Below are 22,053 nucleotides of genomic sequence, written 5' to 3' on the forward strand. Positions count from 1 at the left end.
AGGGCTAGCGTTCTAACTGGAGCACCATCAATAAACACGTCGATTTAGGCCCCATCTATCTTCCCTTAAAAAAAACCAGAAATGACATCACCCATCTTAAGAAATCAAGACCTATAAGTAGAGAGTTGGGACATACCACCAGTGCTTCACCAGAGACTCTGATGATGTTACCTAATCATGGTGATGAAATGTCTGAAAACAAACCTTCCAGCTCAACGAGCTAACTTACATCCATGTCATCAATCGGAGCTACAAATATTCTCAAAGATCACTATCAGGTGATCAGTATTAACTGATGGCTCATCTGTGCTTTCATATGGAAGTAGGCTGAATGAGAGATTTTGCTTGGAAGTCTGGAGTAAATGCAATGTGTGTCTCTGTGAATAAAAGCCTGGAAGTGAATAAAGACTAGGCTCTTGTATCCTCACCTTGCCATCTGAATAACAGAATTTCGCAACATTAAACATTTTATTGGTAATGTTGCGTAGCTTTTACCAATATTGCTTTGTCAAGATTGCAAAAATGTCAATTGACAACATAAAATTCAAGGATATTGCACAGGTGGATAAAAGTCAATTATATGTAAATATTTCTAAATCAATATTACCTTGATGGGATATACGCATAAATCAGACTGTGGTAGATCATATTGAGGATGTTAGATTTCTGCAGCATTGATAGTTTTAGGCCATATTTCAGAATAATTTCTTCAAGCAATCCTGTCATGTAAATGGAACATTAGCTAATCTTTGATGGGGGGTGGCTTTGTAATTTAAAATTGTAATTTGAATTTTCATCTTGGTTTAAATTTTTACTTTTATTAATGCACAGATTCTTTCTTGTGCAGATAGTACATATATATTTCAAATATTAGTTTGAGATAATGTGGTGAAAATATTATGATTGTATGTTATGTGCAGTTGATTACTGGGAAATTATATATGTTGTAAGCTAATAATTAAATTTATGGGTTAGGTGACTATAAGAGAAGATTAACTCTGTGTTGAGTTAGAAAATAGGGGTTATCATGAGAAACCTTTCAAAGCTAACATATTTCAACATTTGTCTTTGGTACTAATCAACTCTGTTTTGTTAACTGCAGGTTAGTGATGTATATTGAAAGAGACAGCAGAAAAGCCACACACGGAAAGGAACAGCAAAGCAACAATGAGTACCTGTCTAAATGCCTAGATCTGTTAATCTGTCATATTGTCCAGGAGTTACCAGGAATAATAGGTAAACTGAACAAATAATGTATGAAATATGGGGAAGACTAATTTACTAATCATATTCTGACTCTACATTATGTGCAGTTGGTGCAGAGTTGCTATTGTAATAGAATATCTGCCTCCATTAACAAGAATGCCAAGTTGTTTGCATTACAGCAGATACTCTAACACTTGAGACATCAACAGAAACCTGGTAGTCTGAAGGAGATAAGAGTCAATTAAAAGCTTGTATCCAACTTGATTAAAAAGGTTTAGGTCCAAAACAAATATGGCATAGAATAGGTTACAGTTCAGTATCGTTCAGTGCCTTCAAATATTTTTCAATGTTTCCTGAAACATTTTCAATGATACAAGGTTCAGATGGTCATAACCATGTCTTTTATTCATCTTTGATTGAAAGTGTACTGCTTTTAGCTATCTACTAAGAAGCTTTTTCAACTCAAAGGCACAGCATTGGTTCTGTTTTCTTTGGTTGCACTCTTGTACATTTCCCGAAGACTGGCAATAACCTAACATTAACAGAGTTTAAACATCATGGAATGATTTACTGTGTTAGCAAATGTTGGACACTTTTCAATACATACAGACCAGCTTGGTTCAGGAAAATTTGGTCTACATAGAGTCTGACAAAGGTCCTTAAAGGGACGGTTGGAAGTTGCCACAAACAAAGAAATTTAATTAGAAGAAAGTATGCATAACGTACATAACCAAATTTGTATGCAAATGGAATACTTCTCCCAAATCTAACCGGCCTAAAGTTCCAGAGGAATGATCATTTCCTACACCTGGTTTGTCCTCCAGTGCAAACTAATTTCAAGTCATAAATTTAAGAAATTATTCCACAATTTGTTAAAAAAGTACCTAAGTACCATTCAAGCTATATTTAACCACCTGTTACTCTAACTAAAAGAGATGCCTATTGTCCTTTTTGGACTATTAGTTTAATTAGCTGAATAATTCTAATTATTTACTAATAAAGGAATATCTTGATACATTTTAATTGATGATATGTTGTGAACACTGAGGTAATATGTGGTGTAATTTATAATCTCTGTTTTGGTTGCGGTTGTCAACGTACTTGTACCCATAATGATTATTCTAATGGAGTTGGAATATTATCCTTCATTAAGCGGTAAGTAAAAGTATGTTTGTGATTTTCCTTCAATCCTCAAAGATTGAAGGAGTTTGTTTTGGAATTGCCTGAATCATTTGGTTTTCAGCAATAACTTCAGCCAAAGGTTTCTTCAGTTGTATGGGGTGTAAAATTCTGAAGCATGAAAATAAAATATAGGTCTAAACCTGCAGATGATAAAATATATCATTGCAATGATGTATTGAATTTAGTGTGTACAGATGTATGGATGATTGTGAGTTCTAGAAGGTTTATCTCACTATTTAACTTTTCTACGTCTGAAATAATACAACATTGATATTTGAAGATGTCAATCACAAAGTAACTCTACTAAAAAATTGCATGTTACTTATCTTTGATCTTAATTACATCTGATCATGGTGTAGTTCAATTATTTGGTTATGAAATCTGTGCTGTGAAAATGGAAGTAAATCAAAAAGGCATAGTAAATCAAAAGTAAATCAAAAATGTCTCACAAACTTGATTGAGTTTTTTGAAGGAGTAACAAAGAGGATTGAAGAGGGCAGAGTGGTAGATGTTATCTATTTGGACTTCAATAAGATGTTCGATAAGGTTCCCCATGGGAGACTGATTAGCAAGTTTAGATCTCACGGAATACAGGGAGAACTAGCCATTTGGATATAGAACTGACTCAAAGGTAGAAGACAGAGGGTGGTGGTGGAGGGTTGTTTTTCAGACTAGAGGCCTGTGACCAGTGGAGTGCCACAAGGATCGGTGCCAGGTCCCCTACTTTTTGTCATTTACATAAATGATTTGGATGCGAGCACAAGAAGTACAGTTAGTAAGTTTGCAGATGACCCCAAAATTGGAGGCGTAGTGGACAGCGAAGAGGGTTACCTCAGATTACAACAGATCTTGACCAGATGGACGAATGGGCTAAGAAGTGGAAGATGGAGTTTAATTCAGATAAATGTGAGGTGCTGCATTTTGGAAAAGCAAATCTTAGCATGATTTATACATTTAATGGTAAGGTCCTAGGGAGTGTTGCTGAACAAAGAGACCTTGGAGTGCAGGTTCATAGCTCCTTGAAAGTGGAGTTGCAGGTAGATAGGATAGTGAAGAAGGTGTTTGTATGCTTTCGTTTATTGGTCAGAGTCTTGAGGAGTTGGGAGGTCATGTTGTGGCTATACAGGACATTGGTTAGGCCACTGTTGAAATATTGTGTGCAGTTGTGGTCTCCTTCCTATTGGAAAGATGTTATGATACTTGAAAGGGTTCAGAAAAGATTTACAAGGACGTAGCCAGGGTTGGAGGATTTGAGCTACAGGGGGAGGCTGAACAGGCTGGGGCTGTTTTCCCTGGTGCATCGGAAGTTGAGGGGTGACCTTAAAGAGGTTTACAAAATTATGAGGGGTATGGATCAGGTAAATAGACAAAGTCTTTTCCCTGGGGTCAGGGAGTCCAGAACTAGAGGGCATAGGTTTAGGGTGAGAGGGGAAAGATGTAAAAGAGACCTCAGGCGCAACTATTTCACACACAGGGTGGTACGAGTATGAAATGAGCTGCCAGAGGATGTGATGGAGGCTGGTACAGTTGCAACATTTAAGAGGCATTTGGATGGATATATGAAAAAGAAGAGTTAGGAAGGATATGTGCCAGGTGCTGGCAGGTGCGATTAGATTGGGTTAGGATATCTGGTCGGCGTGGATGGGTTGGACCGAACGGTCTGTTTCCATGCTGTGTATCTCTATGACTCTATAGAATCCAAAGATTCAAATTGGCAGCTCCAAACATGGCAGAATGCCATCGAAATGTTATCTCTGCGTGGAAACTCTATGTAACATTTGAAGTGTGGCCTCATGATTTTTTTTCTGACATTCAAGCATGGAGTTTTGTAACAGTGGAGAGTTTCTCAGTTGTTGCAAAAATGGCAGAAATTGCCCGAAAGAGAAAGTCCCGACCCTAGGCATGCAGTAGTTGCAGAGGCAGAAATGTGTTCAGGATGGGAGGTGCGCATTTCTGCAAGGTAGTTGCCCAAATTAATCAGCAGCTGCCTCTGGTCATGTGTGATGTTGGTAATGTAGAGTGCAAAGTCCGGATATGCGCTGATTAATTCTGGTCTGAACTTTGTTGGTTTGATTGGCTGACCACGGTTCCCTTTTGGAGAGAAGATAACATAAGACCATAGACATAGGAGGAGAATTAGGCCATTTGGCCTAGAGTTGGCTTTGCCATTCAATCATGGCTGGTATGTTACTCAACCTATCTTATCCCCATAGCCTTTGATCTCCTTACTAGTCATGAACTGTCTATCTCTGTCTTAATTGCACTCAATGATTTGGCCTCCACAACCTTCTGCGGCCATGTATTCCACAGATTCACCATTCTCTGGCTGAAGAAATACCCCCTCAATTTAGTTCTAAAGGATCGTCCCTTCATGCTAAGACTGTGTTCTCAAGTCCTTGTTTCTCCTTCTAGTGAAAGCATCTTCTCCATGTCCACTCTATCAATGCCTCTCAGTATTCTGAGAATTTCATTGAGATTCCCCTGTCATGTTTCTCAACTCCACTGCGCATAGACCCACAATCCTTAACTGCACCTCATATGACAAGCCCTTCATCTCTGGGATCATTTTTGTAAATCTTTTCCAAGGCCAGCACGTTCTTCCTTAGATACAGGGCCGAAAACTGCTCACAATATTCTAAATGCAGTTTGACCAGAGCTTGTTATAGCCCAATACATCCCTGATTTTGAATTCTAGTCATAGATTCATACAGCACAGAAACAGACCCTTTGGACCAAATCGTCCATGCTGACCAAGTCTGACTTGCCTACATCTGACTCACATCACTCTCGACCTTTCCTATTCATGGACTCTCTAAACGTCTTTTAAATGTTGTAATTGTACCTGCCCATTTGAAATTAATGAGTACCTTAGAGAGGAGGTAGTGCCTAGAGGTACCATTGCTAGACTATTAATCCAGAGACCCTGACTGATGGATTTGAATTCACTGAAAATCTGGAATTAAGCATCTAATGATGACCATGAAATGTTGTAGATTGTTGGACAAACCTTTATGATCTATTATGATCTAAAGCCTTCCCTAATGTCCTTCAGGGAAGGAAACTGTCATCCTTACCTGGCCTACATGTAACTCCAGACCCATAGCAATGTGATTGACTCTTAACTGCCCACAGGGCTTTTATGGTTGGCAATAAATGCTACTCGAGTTAGTGTTGCCCACATCCTGTAAATGGTTTTTAAAAATTATTTGCCTTCCTAACTATTAACTGAATCTGCATGGTAACCTGAAAAGAATCCTGAACTAGGATTACCAAATTGCTTTGTGCTTCAGATTACCAAAACCTTCCCCCAATTAGAAAATAGACTAGCCTCTCTTCTTTCTACCGAAGTGCATAACCTCACACCTTCCAACATTGTATTCCATCTGCTACTTTTTTGCCCACTGTCCTAACTTGTCCAAGTTTTTCTACAGCGTCACTGCCTCCCCAACATGACCTGCCCCTCCAATAACCTTTGTCCCATCTGAAAACTTAGCAACAATGACCTCAGTTCCTTCTTCCAGATTGTGAATGTAGAACGTGAATAGTTGTGGTCCAAACACTAACCCTGTAGAACTCCACTAGTCACTGAATGCCATGTGAAAAAGAACCCCTTATTCCCATTCTCTGTCAAATCAGCCAGTCCTCTCTCCAAGTCGTGCCTTGCCCGAACACCTTGGCTATTATCTTATTTAGTTACTTTCTGTGTGGCAACTTACCAAAGGAAATCCAAATCGGTCATGACCACTGGCTTTCCTTTATCTAACTCGCTTGCTAGTTCCTCAAAGAATTCAACAGATTTAACAGGCATAATCTCTCCTTGATGAAGCTGTGCTGACCCAGCCCTATTTTACCATGCAGTTCCAAATACTGTACAATCTGATCTTTAATAATGGATTCTAAAATATCACTAACAACCCATGACAGGCTATCCAGCCTATAATTTCCTGTCTTCTGCCTCTCTCTTCTTAACAGGTGTGTTACATTAGCTATTTTTCAGTCCTCTGGAATCCTTCCGAATCCAGTGATTCCTGAAAGATCACCATTAATAACTCCACAGTATCCTCAGCTATCTCCTTCAAAAAGTTCATGTAATCCATCAATCTGGGTGATTTATCTACCTTTGAACCCATCAGGTTTCCCAGTACCTTCTCCTTAGTGAAGGCCACTGCACTCACCTCCTCCCCCAGCTCTCTTGACATTCTACTATGCTACTGGTGTTTTCCACTTTGAAGACTGATACGAAATACATGTTCAGTTCCTCCACCATTTCTTTGATCCCCCTTACTACTTCTCCAGCCTCATTTTCCAGCAAAACAATATCCACTTTTTTTGCCTCTCTCTTATCTTTTATATCTCTAAAAAAAAGCTCTTGCATTCTTCTTTGATATTACTAGCTAATTTACCCTTATATTTCATCTTCTCCCTGTTTTATTGCTTTTTCAGTTATCCTCTGCTGGTTTTTAAAGACTTCCCAATTCTCTAGTTTCCCACTAACTTTCACCATTTTGCATGTTTTTTCTTTACTTTTATTCTATTCCTTCCCTCATCTCATCCTTCCCTGAGTACATTTCTTCTTCCTTGGAATGAATTTCTGCTATGCCTCCCAAATTGCCACCAGATACTCTTACCATTGCTGCTCCATTGTAATCCTTGCAGGGTTTCCCTTCCAATCAACTCTGGCCAGCTCCTCTTTCATGTCTTTTGGAGTTATCTTTACTCAATTGTAATACCATTACATCTGATTTGAGCTTCTCCCTCTCAAACTGCAGGGTGAATTTTATCATGTTATGATGACTGCTGTCTAGGGGGCTCCTTCGTTTAAGCTCCCCAATCAAGTCTGCATGGAAACAAGGACTGGCATGAATTGACATTAATTTGACATTGAGTGAGAAATGGCCATAAGGATGGGTACAGAGCATAGGTTGGCATAGAACTCATGAGATGGTATGTTGTGTACATGTTGGGCTCTGTGAAGTGTGTTAGAGATGAGAGATGTTTTATGTTTTATTCTTTTTAATATTTTGGCACAGTGCTGAAGCCCCAGGGTACATCTGCCCAGAAAGCCTCTGTTCGCAGCATTTTCCCCATTCTTCCGGGGACACTCAATCTCACTCCCAGTAAACCACACCACTAAAGTGGATTTCCAGCTTCCTGGGACTTTCTGTCAGATAGTTTGCAACTCCTGGAAGTGCCCCAAATCTCTGTGTCAGGCAAGAAAATTCAGTCGTCAGAGTTTTGATTACTGTGGTAAGATTTCAAGTGGTTAGTCTTACTTAGCTGTAGACACTGTCGTTAGAAATCTGGCCATGTTTGGAAACAGATAATTCATTTGCACTAAAAATTGTCCTTCGAACAAACATCCAGATGAAAGCTGCTGAATTACTTCAGAATGTGGAAAACTTAAATGGAAATTCTCTCCAGAAAACCAATGCAAATGGATATTTATTAAAATAAACTATATAGCTTTTTTATCATTGTATCCATAAAATAAACAATCACAAGTTATTTAAACATATTATAGAACCAAAAACAGAAATTTCTGGAAAAACTCAGCAGGTCTGGCAGCATCTGTGAGAGAAATCAGAGCTAACATTTCACATCCAGTGCCCCTTCTTAACTGATGAGTTTTTCCAGCAATTTATATTTTTGGTTCTGATTTCAAGTAACCGCAGTTCTTTTGGCCTTTGTTTATGAGAGAAACAGTTTGTTGATTTATGCTTTCATTAGATTTGTAATATAATAGTTAGTCTGTCATTATTTCCCTGAGCTCAGTCAGGTAAGGGTCTCTCCTACACTTCTGACAATAATGTTTTGTTAAGTGTATTTTTGGTTTTATTTTTCTGCTCTTCATTGTCACATTACAAAATTAATGTCAGTCCCTGGCTGAGCCTGCTTATGGCTTAGAAAATAATATTAAATATTTTTTAAATTAGTTTTTGAGTTTTATTTTCCATTTTGGTTCTACTCTAAATCCTACACCCATCTCCAGTCCTGAAGAAGGATTACACCTGAAATGTCAACTTCCCCACCTCCTGGTGCTGCCTGGCTTGCTGTGTTCTTCCAGCCCTCCTCCCCGTCTACTCTAATAACGGCAGCTTTGTGAGGGAAATTATACATCATGGTATAAAAGGAACAGTAATGTGAATACAAGATTGACTGAGTTATAGGACTTAGAGAATAATGCTTGGTGGATATTTTATGGGCTCAAGGAAGATTTATAGTGGATCTCCCCAGGAATCGATATTGCAACCATTGCTCTTCCTGATAAATGTTAGTAATTTGGATCTTGTGTGTAACTGGAACAATTTCAAAGGTTGCACGTGGCACTAAACTTGGAAGATTTGTAAACTGTGAGGAGGACAGTGTGAAACTCCACAAGGGCATTGGCAAGTTGTTGGAGTGGGCAGATAGGTCACAGATGGGGTTTGAGGCGACATGGTAGCTTAATGGTTAGCGTTGCTGACTCACAGCACCAAGGACTTGGGTTTAATTCCAGCCTTGGCCAACTGTCTGTGTGAAGTTTGCACATTCTCCGTGTCTGAATGGGTTTCAGCTCAAATTCCAAAGAAGTGCAAGTTAAAGATTGGCCATATTAAATAGATCATAGTGTCCAGGAATGTGAAAGGTGGGTCTGGATGGGATGCTCTTCTGAAGGTCAGTGTGGGCTCAGTGGACCGAATGGCCTGTTTCCACACTGTAGGGGTTCTATGAGGTGTGAGAGGCAAAGTTTTATTTCAAGGGTGATTTTTATACAGAAGGTAGTTTTTTATAACAGCTTGTATTTGCTGTGTGGAAGGTTCACTGCATATCCAAATGAACTGAGATTTAGCCTAATACTTCATGTTTCCTGGCATGAAAATGTCCCAGACTGGAAATTTCAACTTCTCATTCCATTAATTTGTGTCACTTTTTAAAAAAAGAAGTACTCCTACTAATGTGGACTGATTGAATGCTCAACAATGAGAAGAGGAAGTGGTGAGGAATTCTTGAATGACAAGCAGAGGTTTGCACATTCGAAATATTTGGTTTTCAAATGTCCTTTTATTTTATGACTATTTAAAAAGTAATAACTGCTTTGGAAAACCAATGAAAAAATCAGTCTCTGTTTTCATAGTCCTTCACAATCTTGAAAACTTCTGTTCCACCACTCTACAAACACCTTAATTCTAGAAAAAAGCCCATTGACATTTGCAGCCTGTCTTCACCAGTGACACACTAGTCATTAGTAAAGGCCTGACAATGCCTGTTTTCCAACACTATTGCAACAGACCCTAATTAAAATTGTACGTATTCTGCTTGTCTCTCTTGTATCACTTTAATATAACCCTATGCTTATCACTTCTGTATTAGTGTTTCTTGAGTCTTCACTTAAATAATTGAGATGGTTCTCATTCATTGACGCTGATTTAGGGCTGTTACACTTACTATGAGGAAACTCAAAGTTATCACACTGAATAATGGGGAAAATTCCCTTGTGTACAGCTGAGGGGAGGTTGCTACTCACATGCTAGATCATGTAGAAAGTGTTGTTGCTTTAATTATGGATTGATACATAGAGGCTCTAGTTTACAGAAATTGAGTGTTGTAAGAACACCTCTCCCTAAGGGCTATTTATTGATAAATTGGGTTGCTTCCCATTTCCAACTCTGTGACCTAGAGGTAGTTTCTTTTTAATATGATGGAACAATGTCTGAAAGGGCTCCAAATAATTGACACTCAAGGGTCAATATAGAAGTTCTCATTTTCTAATTTCTCATTCATTGAGGCTCTGGGACTCTTGTGGTGAAGGGGTCATGTCCTACCTCTGAGCCAGGAGGCCTCCGTTCAAGACTCACCTGCTCCAGAAGTCTGCGTTAAAATCTCTGAGCAGGTTGTTTAGAAAATATCTTCATTGAGTCTCTAAAGAGGGCTGTCAGGTTTATTTCAGATGTTCAATTTCTTGATCCACCTGTTCTTTGGAAGGTCTATTGTTCTTTAAACGTCATGTTATCATTCCTGTGCCCCAAAGTTCTTTTAGGGTGATGTGCAGTGTAACTGTGAGTAGGGATGATTTTCACGTTGTTTATGTCACATATTTTATGCATTTGAGAAAGTTGTTAACTACTTGATTCATTCTCCCACATCTGTCTTCGATCAAGTTGAATGGGATTATTCTTTGTATCAGCTGTGAGACTAGACTGTTTTATTGACAGTTACACGAGGTGATTGGTGCTGTGCAGAAGATTTGAACATCTAGTCCATATGTGGCTCTGATGAGTTTCTAGATCAGATTAACCCCACTGTTTAGTTTCTTCAGGAGTTCTGGAATGCTGGTTAAGAGATATGGAGTGATTAAGACAGAGTCCTTGAGTAAGGATATGAAACAGGGTTTTACTCTCTGATTTTTAATTGTTGATTGATGTTTAGCTGGAAAGTTGAAATGGAAGTGTACATATTGTTCCCTGGAATTACTAGTTCTACTGATAACACCTGCACTATCATTGCATAGTATAAAACAACCTTGGAATCTTTTCCAGACATAACTGCCTGTACTGAGCTGATCCCTTGCTGCTGTTGCTTATGCTCCATGTGGTCTTAACAGCTCATACCTTAGGATCTAATTCTAACAATACAAAAATGAAAGTTAAAAACATTCATGTTGGGCAACAAGTTCATTTCCTATTTGTGTCAAGAGATCTTTGTAAGATTTTTCCTGTGCCAGTGTGTACATAGTCTCCATTTTCTCAACGCAGATGGTGAATCATAACTCTTGACACTGCCAAAGGTGATCAGCATGCTGGGGACTTAGAAAAAACCTTTTTTAATGGAAACAAGAGAGGAGTATCAAAGAAGAGAAAATAAATTTGAAGATATCTGAGTGGTACCAACAGCTCCTATTATGTGAAGATTTGGTTCACCCTCATAGTGAATGAATAGATTGATCTTTCCTAGCTGGGATCCAGACTCAGAAGCAGCAAGAATTAGAGAATTGGCCCAACATAGTTGTCAACCCTATCTCTAGCCTGCTCTGTTTGGGTACAGCTCCCATTAGCAATGGCGAATTTATCTTACATCCTGGCCAACCTAATATAATTGCCATACCAAGAACTTGGCGTTTATTCAGTATCTTCCTTTCATGATGCTAGCTGCCAGGCAGCAATGTGAAATATTCTAATGATCTGACAGCCTGAGACAGCAAGTGCTTGTGCACTTAAGTTCCAAGCTGCCTTCAAGATAAAATTCTTGAGTTTTTCAATTTTGTTCTCAGTTATTTTTTCTTAATTAAGTTTTATATGAAAGGTGAACAAGTTATCAATTATTGACCTGCACTTTGTTAATCTTTAAAGATACCAGCTCAACCCATGTTGTACATTATTTCCTCTTTGCCTGCATCTTGTTTGTCTTTCACTTGGAGATTCTGGAACTTCCTATTTTTGTCTGTTTCATTCCCCTACACTAACTTGATATTTATGTGACCACATCCTTGAAATACCAAACTGAAGTCTTTGACGCAGCAGGGGCTGATGGTAACTTAAGGATTTGTGCGATGCCAAGATCTTAAAAAAAAACTCTGTGCAAATGTTTGTGCCTGTTTGGGTAATGGCCTTATCATTTCTATGTGGAATTTGAATCTTATTCAGAGCATAAGGACAACTATACGCAAGCAATCAAGTGTACATTCAGTCTGTCTGAGTAGTTGCAACTTTTGTTGTTAAAACTTGAGTTTAGGATTGCTAAATCGTGTTATTTTGATGACTTAGCATTACTGGATCTCTAGCTATTATTTTACCCTCAAACTGCCTCAACAATAATTATTTGCTTTGATTGCAGTTTAATAAAATATGTCAACATGCATCGCAGGTTTTGGATACTGAATCAGAGTTATAGAGTCCTACAACACAGAGACACGCCCTTTGGCCCAATTTGGTCCATGTCGACCAAAGTGTTTGTCCATGCTAACCCCAATTCCCTGCACTTGGCCCAGATCCTTCTAATCCTGTCCTATCCAAGTATTGGTGCAAATGCTGGCAGTTCATTCCATATGTGTACCACCCTCTGTGTAAAAAGGTTGCCCCTCAGGTTCGCTTTTATTTTCCCCTAACTTTAAACTGATGTCCTCTAGCCCTTGATTCCCCAACTCTGGGAAAAAGATGGAGTGCATTCACCCTATCCATGCCTCTGATGATCTTCTATAAGGTCCCTCCTCAGTCTCCTATGCTCTAAAGAAAAAAGTCCTAGCTTGCCCCAACTCTCCTTACTACTCAGACCCTTGAGTCCAAGCAACATCCTTGTAATTATTTTCCACTCTTTCTAATTTAATAACATTCTTCCTATAACAAGGTGACCAAAACTGAACACAATACTCCCAAGTGCAGCTTCACCAACATCCTGTATAACTGCAACATAACTTCTGAACTTCTGTACCCAATGCCCTGACTGAAAAAGGCCTGTGTGTCAAAAGCCTACTTCACCGCCCTGTCTACCTGTGACTCTATTTTCAAAGAACTGTGAACCTGAACTCCAAGTGTAGTGTTTACACTCCTTAAGGCCCTAACATTCATCATGAAACTCCTATCTTAATTTGACTTTCCGAAAAGCAAGACCTCCCACTTATCTGTATTAAATTCCATTTGCCGTTCCTCGCCCCATTTCCTCATCTCATCAAGGTCCTGCTGCAATTTCTGATAACCTTCCTCACTGTCACGATACGGCCTATTTTAGCGTCATCAGCAAACTTACTAATCATGCCTTGAAGAAGAGTTGAAAAGGTTGGTGGATTTCTGGTTGATGTTGCTTTATTTAAAGGTGGAAGATGAGTGAAGCAAAGTGAAGCAATTTAGGAAGTGAGTTATAGAAAGCAGAAACATATTAAGGTGAAGGCTGTATCATCAAAGGGGGAAATGTAGAACAAAAAACATTCAAACAGCACAGGGCGCCAGCAGGAATTAGGATGGAAGAGAATATGGTGAAAATTATTCATGAGAATGATACTTTTGATTCACTGTATTGGAGAGCCACTGTCATTGCCATCGATGAAGTTAATAGGCATTTGAGGATTAGCAAGGACTTGCTAGTGGTTCTGGAAGAATGTTATTAAATAGCAGGAATCCTGGATTAGAGCTTCCTAATATATGATTGAAAACAATGTCTGTACTTTAGGTACATGTTTGTTCTCCTTCGACATGGGAACAGGGATAGGCCATTCAGTGTTTTGAACCTGTTCTGCTATATTAATGTGATATGGTTTATTTGTGGCCAAATTTCACATACATGCCTTTGGCCTATATCCCTCAAGATGCTGAATCACTTATTTTGACTAGTTGGCGAGTAGGTGGTGGGGCTGTTTGCAGCAGGGAACAGGAGAGATGTATTCTTAGTGACTGTGGAATCAGGGAGTGCTACTTCTCTTGGCTCCACAGGAAGGTTTTTCTATTAATTTAAGTTACCTTATAGGGTCCGTTGAGGAACTGAGCAGAACAGACTCTCTATCAGCTTGTTTCATCCTAAGCAAATTCTCCAGGCATAACAGTTGGATCTTGCCACTTATTGAAATGCCAGGATATTGCAGTCAGGAACAGAACAGCTAGCTGTGGGACCAAATTTGTTTGCATGTCATTAGAACAGTTGAGTCTCACAACTGATTGAAATACCAAGAGATTGAAATGCTAGGAGATCACAGAGTCAGGAAGAAAACAGAGTTGAATGTCACAGCTGACTGTCTTGTTCCCTAACTCTGCAACATCCTAGCATTTCAATCAGATGGGACACTCAGCTGTTCTACAAGTGCCCAAACAGAGTTGGCTCACACAGCTGTTATGCTTCTCAACTCTAAGGGACTTGGGCTTTTAACAGTTGATCTGAAAATTTATGACACAAATTCCAACTGGCATAGTCATGCTCGATCTATTTCACACCTCTGCTACTGTGAATGCATCCATTGACTAAACAGGATTAAGCATCTATCGCTGCATTAACAGTTTTCACACTAGATGGATTAAGTAGGTTGTTGACAAATAAAAAGAACAAATCCATCGCTAAGGTTTTTATTCACTCCATCTTGTGATTGTTGCGATAAGTTATGCTTTTCAATTAAATAATAAATAATTAGCTCATAATAACTTAAAAGCAAAATACTGTGGATGCTAGAAATCTGCAATACAAACCGAAAATACTGGACAAACTCATCAGGTATGGCAGCGTCTATGGAGGGTAAAACAGAGTTCCTTGTTTGCTATGACTGTTCATTAAAACGAACTAAATACAAACCAGGAAGAACTGTATATGATGGAAATCAGAAACAAAAACAGAAATTGCTGAAAAATTTCAGCAGATCTGGCAATATCTGTAAAGAGAAATCAAAGTTAATGTTTCGGATCCTGTGGCCCTTCTTCAGAACTGATGGTAGCTCGGAAAAAGTTTTTTTTTATGCAGAAGATCGGGTAGGGTAGGGTTAGGTGTGGGTGTGTGTGCATGCATGATGAGGGGGCTGGGAATAAGAAATAAATAAGGGGTGGAGATGGAGCCCAAAGAAGAGAAAAACAGTTGGACAGAGAAAGGAGTGGATTACTGTCAGACTAGGCAAATAAATAACTGCTAATGGGGTCTGTTGGGGCTAGCAATATGTAGTGTGTAATAGGAGACCATGTGATCGTAAGGCTTGATATGTGGGGTTTGGGGTAAAGATAAGGAAAAAGGGACTTCAAGCCCTGAAATTGTTGAATTCGATATTAAATCCAAAAGGCTGGAGGGTTCCCAAGCAGAAAATGAGATGCTCTTCCAGTTTGCACTGAGCTTTGCTGGAGCACTGCTGCAAGCCTGAGACAGAGATATTAGCCAGGGAACAAAGTGGTATGTTGAAGTGGCAGGCAACTGGAAGCTCAGCGTCTTTATTGCAAGCAGAACAAAAGGTGTTCTGCGAAGCAGTCACCCAGTCTATACGTTGTTTCCCCAAAGTAAGGAGACCACATTGTGAGTAGTGAATGCATTAAACTATATTGAGTAAAGTGCAGGTCAAGCACACCTGTAAAGACTGTATCCCATTCCCCCAGTTCCTCAGTCACCATCGCATCTGTTCAGATGACGCCAACTTTGACACAGGGGCCTCTAAAATGTCCACCTTCTTCCTCAACAGAGCATTCCCCAGTATTGTAATTGACAAGACTCTCAGCCAGGTGTGACCCATCACCTGCAATTTAATCCTCACCCCCTCTCTTTCCTCTGACAACAGCATTAAGGTCCCCCTTGTTCTCACCTACCATCCCTCCTGCATCCACATCCAGAGGATCATGAGCTGCTTATTTCCACAACATCTAGCAGGATGCCACCACCAAACATATATTCCCCTCCCTTCCCTTGTCAGCCTTCAGCAAGGACTGTTTCCTCCATGATGCCCTGGTCCATTTCTCCGTCACTCCCAACAAACCTCTAAAGCCCCACGTCACCTTCCCCAGAAACGGCAGCAGGTGTAACACCCTACTTCTTTCTCAGTATCCAAGGGTTGAAACACATCTCGATAAAACAGCGGTTTATCTGCACTTCACTCTATCTAGTCTACAGCATTCATTGGTCACAATGTGGTCTTTTCCACATTGGTGAAACAAAGCATGTGCTGCGTGACCACTTCGCAGAACACCTTTGTTCTGCCACATAAAAGACAGGGCTCTCAGTTGCCTATTACTTCAACGTATCAGCTTGTTCCATGGCCAACACTGTCTCAGGCTTGCTGCAGTGTTCCAGTGAAGCTCAGTACAAGCTGGAAGAACAGCACCTCTTTTTCTGCTTGGTAACTATATAGCCTTCTGTTCTCAATATTTTCAACAATTCTAGTGCTTGAGGCACCTTCTCACATGTCCTTACCTCAACCCCTACACACCAGGCCTTCTTATCACATGGTCTCCTATTATACAGTACCCATTCTTAGCCTCTAAAGTTCCATTAGCAGCTATTCATTCTCCTAAGTTGACAGAGTTAAAAATCTCACAATACCGAGTTATAGTCCAGCAGGTTTATTTGGAAACACTAGCTTTCGGAGTGCTGTTCCTTCATCAGGTGGTTGTGGAGTATAAGATCATAAGACTCAGAATTTATAGCAAACGTTTATAGTGTGATGTAACTGAAATTATATATTGAAAAAGACCTGGATTGTTTGTTAAGTCTCTCATCTTTTAGAATGACCATGTTGGTTTCAGTTCTTCCATATATAAATCGCAGAACTTTTTTAAAGTTACATTCTCAAGTGAACTTTAACATTTGATGTCATGTTGGCTATACTTGCAGAATTAAATTTTATTGTGCACAAAAACTGCATGAATCCATGTAAGATTCTGTAAATCCATTTTTTTAAGATTAGAATCAGTCTGAACATTGTGGCACAGACAGTCTCACACGGGGTGCCTCACACCTTCAATGTATTATCTGGGCTGACATGACACCAGTTGTTAAAGTTCACTTGAGAATGTAAGTTTAAAATGTTCTGCGATTTATATATGAAAGAACTGAAACCAACATGTTCATTCTAAAAGAAGAGAGACTTAACAAACAATCCAGGTCTTTTCAAATATATAATTTTAGTTACATCACACTGTAAACTTTTGCTATAAATTCTGTGTTTTATGATCTTATACTCCACAACCACCTGATGAAGGAGCAGCGCTCTGAAATTCCAAATAAACCTGCTGAACTATAACCAAAAGAGAAGATGCTGTAAAATCTCAGTAGGTCTTGCAGCTTTGACAAAGGGTCAGTTAGACTCGAAAGTCAGCTCTTTTCTCTCCTTCAGATGCTGCCAGACCTGCTGAAATTTTCCAACATTTTCTCTTTTGCTTTCAGATTCCAGCATCCGCAGTAATTTGCTTTTATCCACTGCTGGACTATAACTTGGTATTTTGTGATTTTTAACTTTGTACACCCCAGACCAACATCATCATCTCCAAATCTGAGGCTGACTTGTCTATTCCTTTGTCTGTACAACTGTTCTTCTCTTTCTTTGGGCTATAACTCCACCTATTGTGTACTGCTTACCCCCTCGCCCCACTTAGTTTTCTGTGTAAAAAACAAGTATTTCCTAGATACCATCAGTTTCTGGAAAAGGGTCACTGGTTCCAAATGTTATGACACCTCAATAAACCCTTCTGCTAAGTAAACCAAACACATAAGAAAAGCTCACCTCACCTTGTAATCTGTTAAAGTATGAGTGACAGAGAACTACCTAAATTCCATTATTTAAAGGAAAAATAACAGTTTTATAACTCTGAAATGACCATTAAAAAACAACTTTTTACAACTCTAAGCCTCTTAAAGGTTTGTTATCTACCTCCCACTCTATAGCAATATACTGATCTAATAAAGCCCTATTAAATTTACAGTAACTCAAGTTTTAAAACTAGACAGCGGCTGTCGTCTCCAGTGTCGATCTTCCTCTATTTGTAGATCTCCCTGGGTCATCTTCGGTCTTCTGCTGCAAAGATGTTTCATACGAAAAAGGGACCTTTGACAGAGAGGGAGTGAATAGCAGTTGTTTAAATGGCAAACGGTGCTTTTTCTGGCTAACTGTCCAAAATGCCTGCTTTTTATACCCCAAACATCAGATCATCTCATTAGTTCAATGTTGTCAAAACAGTGAAATTCAAATTTGTTTTGATTTTAGTATCTTGGAGCATAATTTAACTGGTTAAATTTGAACTGCTGTGAAAATAACTGAGATGTCTACGTTACAACAATATGTTACATCTTTCAATTTTCTTGCACTTTGTGACTGCAAGTCAGTCACATGGCAGTTGCCTGTAAACTCTCACTGCCAAAACAGCCTTTGCTCTGTCTTAAAGGTACAGTATACACTTTCAACTTCATAAAACAAAATATTAACTCTGATTTCTGTTCACAGATACTGCCAGACCTGCTGAGATTTTCAAACAATTTCTATTTTTGTTTCTTCATTAGTTCTGATGTAAACCTCCTATTAGGACAATCTTCCTCTATCTTTATGTTTCAGGTGCATCTGCTAAATACAGTAGAGCAAAAAGGGATAGAGACGTTTCATCCAGTTTTGGATGGACATGAGGTATTGGCAGCAAGCTTGCCATGATAAACTCAGATCTGCATTTATGTACACGTCACAAAAGCATCATTAATATAATTCCTTCCCTCTGTTCGACAAAAGCAATGTCCACATATCCCTCATATCACTTTCAGTTTAGCCTTTGTCAAAAATCTGAAGGTGTTTAATGAGACCAACAGCAAATTGCATGCTGATTGATTGGTCCACTATTGAGCAGTTGGGAAACCAAGGCATCCAGTAGCTTCCAACAGATCTGGGATGATGCACTTGCTATATTCTCCAAACAATTCCCTTAGCACAATCAATTGTCTTGCAGAAGTGGAGTTGTATCAATGCTGCCTGGAAGGAAAGAGGAGTAGGAAGAAATTTAAGTGCCAATGAAATGCAATGTTATCACAGTATAAGTTGAGGAATTACAGTTAAATGAACCATTATCCTATCTACTGCTAACTTAATGCAGTTAGGAAGGAAATACTGGATCTCACAGGACAACATTGTCTGTGCAAAGTCTGTATTTCTGAAGACGTTAAATCTGATTCTCTCTCTATAGATGCTGTCGGACCTGCTGAGTTTCTCAACAACTGTTTGTTTTTATTTCAGATTTCCTCAGTTTTTTTTCTTTCTTTTATTTGATGCAGCCCGGATTCATCAGGGAAAGTGTGACAGAATTGTGAAACACTCTGCAGGAGAATCTGTCGACCTAGCACAGGAGGTAGCTCTAAATGAAATAATACAGGGGAATTGTCCACAGTCTCTTGGCCAATACTTTTACCTCAATCAACACCTCAGAAACAGATTATCTCATTATTTTCTAATTGCTGTTTATCAGAGCTTGCTGAATACAAATTGGCTGCTGCATTTCCAATGCTGTAACAGTGATTACAAGAATACCTAATTAACTATAAAGCACTATGAGATTTCTTGACATTATAAATGGTGTTTTTGATTACAGGGGAACTCCAATTTATAAGGGTCCGACTTGCAAACCTGATTCCTTAATGATTGTAATTTTAAAGTCTTGACAAACATTTCCCATACTTAGGAGCAGCTGCAATTCATTATCCTGCATTATGTTCTGACTTGTGTACAAACCAACTTGCATAAGAATCCAGATCCCATTTGCAACCCAGGGACTATCTGTAGATTTGAATCTTCCACAGTCCCCTCCTTTCAATTTTAGAAACCATCCTCTGGATCTGATGGTCTGTATATGGTGAAGCATATTGTTATGTTCTACATATTTAGTTCATTCATTCTTTTAAAAGCAAAAATCTGATCACTTTCCAATCTTTTTCAGTGAGAATATGCCCTCTTTATTCCTGATGAAGGGCTTTTGCCTGAAACGTCTATTTTGCTGCTCCTTGGATGCTGCCTGAACTGCTGTGCTTTTCCAGCACCACTGATCCAGAATCTGGTTTCCAGCATCTGCAGTCATTGTTTTTACCCAATTTAGATAATGCCTACTTCTCATAATCTAAGTATTCCATCCCCCAAATCTTTCTGCTGGCTCTTTTCTCTATCTTTGAATAAACTAAAATGTAGACGACAGTGTTTGTTATCTGTTCAATTTGGGTGCCAGAGTAATTTATAATTTTGTAGGTTTGCTTTACAATTTCAGATCAGTATTGATCATTGAAGACCTCTGATGACTTTATTTATTTTTATCACAGATTGCTAAGATAGCTTCAATTAATTGTCAATCATTTCAAACATGAGCTAACCTAATTATCAACTCACAGAAATTATTTATCTAATAGGTGGTGTTCTCTCTGCACTGTGTAATGTTTCTGGGCGCAAGCATCCATCAACAATTCAAGCAAAACATTTGAAGATGTGTCTACCCATGATGCCTGTTATGCTCCATCTTGTGACAGCTCAGGTACTTTAACTTAGGCACTCATCTGGTAACCAAGAAGAGAAAGGGCTTGATCATTAAAGACTTCCAATGCTGAAAACCAAATACTTTTGGTTTTCTCTCCCTCACAGCCAACAAATTAATTTAAGAAGTAAGCATAAATCTGTACACTACCTTGTTATATTTGAAACATTCCCCCTACTTTGCAGTTGTATGAAATGGAAGATAATCATGAAAATCTCCAAATGATTCTCATGTGTTTGGGAGGAAATTGGGACTGAATAACAAAGTAAACTCAATGGCCCTGATCTGAATTAAATAAAATTCACCTTCAGAGGAGTTCCCAGCCAACTTCTGGGCCAGGAATCCTCCCAGCTGATGCAGTTTAGTCCAGGCTATGAATCCAGTGGATCAATGTTGTTCCATGATAATTCCTGTCATGTTCCAGGGTTTAAAGGTCTAGAAGCCACTTTCATACTTCATGAAATAAGGCAAATATGAAAGTTGAGTAAAGGTACAGTAACAAATGGGTGAATCATGTTGGTACCAAAATGGTGGTCGAGGGTTTGGGGTACCAGATGGGCAAGGGTTTAAGTGGAATAGGGGTTAGGGTAAGAAGGTGGGTAAAAGGTAGGGTGGAAGAAGAGTGTGAAGTGTAGGTTAGGTTAGGGTGGAGGGAGTTGGGACTGTCCAGCTGGATGCTGTTCCAGTGGGGGTCATGGTCTTGGGAATTGGATAGTCAGATCTGGTCAGGCATTGGATTCATGAGATTTTAAAGAAGAGTTTACTGAAGGTAGATCAGTGGTGAGTTGGCATGGTGGTGTTTGAGGGGTCAGTTTTATAACTACCTAGGAGTTTAAGCATGTTTTAATTCCACTGATTCTTTCCTGGATAACTATTGAGCTGAATCAGATGGACACCTCTGAAGTTTCCCATTTTATTTCAGACTTGGGAATTTTTCAGAGAGCTCCAGATGTTGCTAATTGTCAGTCAGAAGTTTTAACTTGCAGGGCAAGTGCAGAGTCCATTCGGACTTGCACATAGTCCTGACACCCAACCTTGTCTATATATTCCAACAACTATATTTCATCAAAAGCTCTAGGCCGCATATTCAGCCAGGGAAGGTAGGACAAATAGTCATAAAGTAATTTTTGCAAGCAAGTATTGACTTTGAAAGTAATAAAACATGCAGTTGTACATCATCTCAAACAGTATTTGTCATCATAAATAAGAGCTTTATTACAAAATATCAAGTGTTGCCCTGGGAAAGGGTGAATATTCAAGAATAGTAATGATTTTCTTGTTTTTAGTTCAGAAATCTTCAAGGCAAGAACAACCATTGCATATCGAGTCACACAGTATGGAAACAGACCCTTGGATTCAACCAGTCCATGCCGACCATAATCTCAAACTAAAAATAGTCCCAGCTGCCTACTCCTAGTCCATATCCTTCCAAATCTTTCCTATTCAAGTATCCATCCAAATGTCTTTTAAACATTGTAATTGTACCCACTTTCACTATTTCCTCGGGAATTTCATTCCACATGCAAACCACCCTCTGTGTAAAATATTTGCCTTTTATGTCTTTTTTAAATGACTCTCCTCTCACTTTAAAAATGTTCCCGCTAGTCTTGAAATTCCCCATCGTAGGGAAGATACAACTATTATCAACTCTTACTATACCCCTCATTATTTTATAAACTACCAGGTCATCTCTCAACCTCCTACACTCGAGTGAAAAAGTCCCAGTCCATCCAGCCTTTCTTTATAACTC

General features: G+C 39.1%; 1 protein-coding gene across 8 annotated transcripts in view; it reads left to right on the forward strand.

Annotated features, from left to right (window-relative positions):
* Window positions 1–22,053, forward strand: part of ulk4 (unc-51 like kinase 4) — a 496,983-nt gene that overhangs the window by 189,040 nt on the left and 285,890 nt on the right. For all 8 annotated transcript variants that reach the window (XM_060850207.1, XM_060850208.1, XM_060850213.1 and 5 more), the window contains 2 exons: window positions 1,103–1,236; window positions 20,182–20,303. In XM_060850207.1, the coding sequence (XP_060706190.1) occupies window positions 1,103–1,236; window positions 20,182–20,303 (256 nt within the window). The remainder of the gene's footprint in view (window positions 1–1,102; window positions 1,237–20,181; window positions 20,304–22,053) is intronic.

This window comes from Hemiscyllium ocellatum, chromosome 34 (assembly GCF_020745735.1).
Source record: "Hemiscyllium ocellatum isolate sHemOce1 chromosome 34, sHemOce1.pat.X.cur, whole genome shotgun sequence".
In the NCBI taxonomy this organism is placed as follows: domain Eukaryota; kingdom Metazoa; phylum Chordata; class Chondrichthyes; order Orectolobiformes; family Hemiscylliidae; genus Hemiscyllium; species Hemiscyllium ocellatum.